Below are 6,000 nucleotides of genomic sequence, written 5' to 3' on the forward strand. Positions count from 1 at the left end.
AATGAAAACTTAACTTTACACAAAAAGCTATAAATGAATGTTTATAGTAGCTCTGTTATTAATTGCCCAAAGTTTAAAACAACTTAAATGTCATTCAACGAGTGAATGGATCAACAAACTCTGCTGCATCCAAAAATTAGAATACTATCCAGAAACACTAAGCAACGAGCTTCATATATGTTGATACAAAAACCAATGAATCTCCAAGGCAGTGTGCTGAATTAAAGCAGCCAGTCTTGATGGGATGCTGACTGTGTGATTCCATTTAAATGACACTCTCAGAAAGACAGAGCTGGAGTGACAGAACATACCCATGGGTTAGGAAAGGTGGGAGAGTGTGATTGCAAAGGGCGAGTACAAGGGAATCGTTTGGGGGATGGTGCGGTTTCGTAGCCTGATTGTGGCAGTGGGTGCATGACTGATACATGAGTCAAAATTCATAGAGCTGTACTCCCAAAAAAGACAACTTTATAATTAAAATATATTTTTAAAGTGGCATGATTCGTCTTTTTATAAAGCTCAAGAACTGATTTGTGAACACTTTTGAGACAGTTTAAATAAATGAAAGCTCTTTTAACCTAAATATGGTTTCTATTTTCAACATTTACTTTGAAAATAACACAGTCTTGTCATTAAGTACTGAATATTCCAGAAATGTCTAGCAGTAGAGGCACATAGAGAGATCAATGAAATGCCCCAACTTTCAGCTTACCAAGCCAGTGCTGCTAAGCTTTACTGATATAACAGCAGAGTCAAAGTTCACACCAAAAAATATTAGCACACTCCTCTTAAATACTGCCTTCTCTCTTCTTACTAAATAGCTTCAAAGTGCTTAGAACCCTAATAGGACATATATAACATAATATACCACCTGCCTTCTTTAGAAGCTTGGAATAGAATGTGGGCAGATTGATTTCTTTTGGTTCTTTAATATTTTGAATAGCAACATGCTCTGTGGGGTGAGGGAAGAGATATCATCATGAAGTCCTGTCCCTTACAAGAGAGAACTAGAGCTGGGTTTTCAGTGAAAGGGAGGTGAAAGAGCAATTTAAAAAGAGCACTGAACTTGAAGTTCTAAGTTTAACTGTGCGACCTTAGGTAGCCTGAAAGAAGAGGCCAGGAATATTCACAGTGACCACTTAGGAAGGACTGTAGCCTGCTCACCATCTTGATGACTAATTCAAGACTGCTGTGCTAGGGGGTTGCAGGTACTTCTAAATGAGGTCAGGACACGTGTTCTATTGTACCCTCTTTCTAGTGGGCGAGCAACTTGGCGATTAGGCATTCTTCATTTAGGGACACTGAGGCTTGGGAGTGATAGAAATTAATACCTACCTCACCATTTGTTGAAAGGAATGTCCTTAATAATTCCTGTAGTGTGCTTAGCAATGTCCAGGAACATAAATAGGCGTCCGTAAATACTGGTTACTTCAGCTCTTATTAAGTGAGACAATAGACGTGAAACACTTGAGAAAGCGTGAAATAGTAGGCAACACGAGCTGCTATTAATATTATTTACAAAGAAGAGGCTGAGTTACGCAGCTCAAGTTGACTATTAACTATCAGGCAAAACTTGCCACATCCGACACTTTGTGTGTACTAGGTCCAAGTGTAGTGCTCTGTTTCCAAAATATTTCAAAGGAGATAGTCACAGTTGTTAAGTCTGGCCTCTACAATTTATAGAAAAGCTAAGATTGTTGGGATAGGCTCTATGATGAAATTTGAACTTGCAAAAATCATGGTCCAGGAGGTTTCCCATCTCTAGGTCTCAAATCCTCATTTTTTAAACAGAGGTAAAAATCCCTGCCCTGACTTCCTCATAGGGTGGTCGCAGTGGATCAAATGATGTGACACACGGAAAGAGACTTTGTGATTATAAAGTGCTATACCAATATAAAGTGTTATGACAATTGATTTTTATTATGATAAAACTAGACTTGTTTTGTTTTGTTTACATCTGAAAGAAGCCAAAGGAGTATAGATCTTATAGTCAGAAAGTTATAAATTTTGCTTAATTCAAATAAAAATGTATTACCTTTGAAGCTATTGACAGGAAGGGCCAGGACAGGCTTCTAGGGTCTGGTAATGTTCTATTTCTTAGTTAGGTCAGCGGTCCCCACCCTTTTGGGCACCAGGGACTGGTTTCATGGAGGACAATGTTTCCCCGGACTGGGGGGTAGGGGTGCGGATCCCAGGCGGTGATGCAAGCGATGGGGAGCAGCTGTAAATACAGATGAAGTTTCCCTCCCTTGCCCGCCACTCACCTCCTGCTGTGCAGCACCTCACCCCCGTTCCTAAGTTTCACGGAAGACCATTTTTCCACAGGACAGGGATGGGGGCTGGGGAGTGGCAGACCTCTACAGCCCAGTCTCGGTCCACGGCCCGGGACTTGGGGACCACAGAGTTAGACGATAGTTACATGACAATGCATATGTACAAAAATTAAAAAGTCATACCCTTAATATTTATGTACTTTACTGTTAATATGTTATGCTTCTGTAAAAAAAAATTGTTGACAAATTTTTGTTTGAAGTTAAAAAGTATTTTAAAAAGCAGGAAAAGGTTATAGAAAGACACAGGACTGCCATATATACATATACATATATATCCTTTTAACCCAGAAAGTAGATTAAATCCAACACAGAATGTTACAGGGAGTCATCTCAGGGAACTTTAAGGCTGGAAGGAGGAACATTTATGTTGAGGGGGTCTAACATTCCTTCTAATTCACTCAGCAAATGAGTCGAGTTTAGACACAGTCTGGAGGAGGAAGGACAGAAACTGTCTATGTCCACATAGAGCTTGCAGTTCTGAAGCATATAAAAACCCAGTTTTTAATTCTAATAATGAAAAAACATTAGACAAACGCCAAAGTGGTGCATTCTATGAAATAATTGGCCTGCAAACTTCAAAGGTATCGAGGTAAGAAATCAGTGAAAAATGGAAAATTTGTTTCAGGTTAAAGGAAGCAAAGCAAGACAACTAAATGCAATGCCTGATTCTGAAATGGATCTTTTGGCTATAAAGACTTTTTTAAGGATTGTGGATCGGGGGGGGAAATGCTCTTTTTACTATGCTTTTAATTTTTCTGTAAGTTTAAAATTATATAAGTTTCTCTTCTCAAACCACCCCCCCACCACCAGAGCTTAGAGAACAGTACTGCAGCAGGGACGTTTTAAAGCATGTGAGAATACAGAGCAGGGAGCAAGTCACTTGGGTTAGGTGACACCATTTGAAGTTCAAGTCGGGAATTAGGTGAAATGACAACCCACACAGACACAAAACAGTCATATCACCTTGTGGACTAAGATCCAGTCACCTCTAGGCTAGGAAATTAATTACTTTTCCCAGCATAGAAAACTTCTTAGCCATCTGAGGTTTCCTCCCCTTAAATTTCACGTAACAACGTTGCCACTAATAACTGCTCTAATTCAAAGGGATGGTCTGAAGACCACGATCCTGTCTGTGAGACTCTCAAGAGAAGGCACCTTCTACAAATTGTTAGAAAGGCCAGTAGTAACAAAACCGTGGCTGAGTTTTCATAGATTTCTCTATAAAAACTATATGCTCTAGCTTCTGAGTTGACAACATCGAATTTCATTGAAATGGAGGTATATTTATTGAGCCTTATTTCCATATACCTTATGTGCAATATATAGAAGTAAACAGTAAACACACTGTTCTTTTAATCAGGGATTTCATAGTTTGGGAACAAAATCAGACATATAAAAGAAAAATAAATCAGGCAAAATAAAAGAAATCTTTAAAAGTAGAGAAAACAACAAGAAAGCAAATGGCCAAGTACAAGGCAATCCCACCAAAATGCATGATGAAAATTATCACATTCTATAGTAAGCATTCTGCAGGATCATGTAGCCATAAAATGAGTTTGAAAAGTAACATACCACGTATCTTTGGATATTCATAATACACACTGGCATTTTAAGAGCTCAGGGTAATCTGCCAAGAAATATTTTGGCCAACGTGTTTAAACACAACAATAACCAAAATTATTTAATTGTGAACCCCTCTTTAAGCAATATACCTATTAAGGCCCCCATTTGGGAATACTGATATAGACAGTAAAAGCTCTAGCTGGGGAAGGGACAGCCCACACTTAATTCCCAGATCAATCCTCAATCCATAAGATGCAGTTGTTTTTGAAAACTCCACTTGAGACTAAACTGACTATCACTGAAAGGAAATGAATCTTAATTTTCCCACAACCTCATTCAAACCTCATCTCCCTTCTCCAGCCTCTCTAGATTCTCTCTTATCTTGCCCCTGCATAGAAATAAACTAACCCTCCTCTAAAAGATCTTAGAGCCCTGAGAAATTTCTGCCCTAATCTGTTCTGCTTCGGTTTTTTTTTTTATCTTTTCACTCTTGTTAGACTGGGACTCTAAGTTCATGTCTACAGTATATTGACCAATTCTATTACACAACAAAAACACATAAATATGGGGCAACTTCTGGGTAGTACACAGAACATTTCCATAGGACACAGTCAACCTCTGTTCTAGTTTGCTGTTGGTCACTTTTTAATTGTGTGGCCTTGGATAATTTACTTAACCCCTCAGGACCCTGGTATCCTTATCAATAAAATAGGGATAATGAATGTTTACGTCATAGGATGCTGTAAGGATCGTATTAGATAATATTTATGAAAAAGCTTCATAAACTGTGCAGTGTGGTGCAAATATGAGGTGTTGATACTTGCATTTTACACAGGGGTTCACGGGCACACTGCATTCTCTAGCTAAAGGCCACCCTGAGGATACAGTCTCCTCAAAGGCTTGTTCTAAACAGATGTCACTGTGAGTGCCTATGAAATGAACCTGTTTTCAGACATTAGACTTGAATGGATCTAAGCCATCCTTGGTTTCACAATACAGTCAATTGTCCTTTCACAGAGCACTTCCTTGAATCATCCCCTGAATCTGTCAGAAGGATGATTGGCTTGCTGGGGTTCATCCAGCAGACTGGAGCCTCATCTCCCCTCGAGTTCAGGGCCTGGAGGCCTTAAGCAGGTCTCCCGGACTCAGCCAGACCCTGCAGCACCCCGGGGCGCCTCGGTCTCCATCACACAGAGGAACGGGCGGGAGGCATCCTGGTTCCTAGTTCTGACTCTGGCATTAACTAGCTGTGTGACTTGGGCCATGCACTTTACTGTCCTTGTGCCTCAGTTTCCACAACTAATTTTATTAAGAAGAGTTCAAGTCAAGAGTTAAGTTAGAACATTCACAGAAGACTTACAGTATAGCAGGCCAACTCTGTGCCAACTGTGAGAACGCACAGAGGCTTCAGTTCAGCCTCTACCTTCCCGTATTCTCAGTCTACTAAAGAAAATAGCTGATAAAGATCCTCGCCATCCCCATCCCCAATCTTGTCCCTGAGACACAATGATAATGTTCCAAATTTTCCTAGGAACTCAAATAAGCCAAAAACAAAAAGTAAGCCTTAAAGAAAATATCATGCCTCTGTATCTAAAGTGTTAAAGAAAATCCCCTTATGAACTAACACTGAGGAGGTCTGTGTGAGCCTGTGTCCCTGTTGAGAAAATTCTATGGCTTCTTTCACTAATTTTTGGGCACCAGGATCATCCTGACAGATGGCAATGTGCGCCCACCAGTCCCGGAGTCTGGGCTGTGACCTCAGTCCACCAGATCACACTAGATTGAGAAAAGGGGCGGGGGACTCTGGCCACAGTTCTTTTCATACACATTGACATTTGGTGACTGTATTACAAATAAAGTAAGACTATGCAATTCCCCTTTCATCAGAATGAGAATGAACTGGAATTTTATAGTGCTATTATCTACTGATCCATAAACCACTAAAGACTCAAGTAACCCCAATTTCAACAAGTACGCCTTATCTTCGCCATACAGCTACTTACAAAAAAAGAACACTGGCCTCCCTCACAGAGAGGTGCTCAAGCAGTGCTTAATATGAAGTTTTAAACTATTTGACAAGCAAATTGAGCAGGAGGGCAGAACA

At 40.0% G+C, this 6,000-nt stretch overlaps 1 protein-coding gene across 3 annotated transcripts in view; it reads right to left on the reverse strand.

The window, feature by feature from the left end:
- The window catches only part of IL1RAP (interleukin 1 receptor accessory protein), a 95,402-nt gene extending 93,299 nt beyond the window's left edge, over positions 1-2,103 (reverse strand). For 2 of the 3 annotated variants that reach the window (XM_069472781.1, XM_069472782.1), the window contains exon 1: positions 1,336-1,354. In XM_069472781.1, the coding sequence (XP_069328882.1) occupies positions 1,336-1,343 (8 nt within the window). In that variant the 5' untranslated portion in view covers positions 1,344-1,354. Of the gene's footprint in view, positions 1-1,335; positions 1,355-2,035 lie in introns of those variants that run through there. The other variant, XM_069472783.1, reaches the window with a different exon arrangement.
- Between the last annotated feature and the right edge of the window lie 3,897 nt (positions 2,104-6,000).

Source organism: Eulemur rufifrons, chromosome 7 (assembly GCF_041146395.1).
Source record: "Eulemur rufifrons isolate Redbay chromosome 7, OSU_ERuf_1, whole genome shotgun sequence".
NCBI classification, from domain to species: domain Eukaryota; kingdom Metazoa; phylum Chordata; class Mammalia; order Primates; family Lemuridae; genus Eulemur; species Eulemur rufifrons.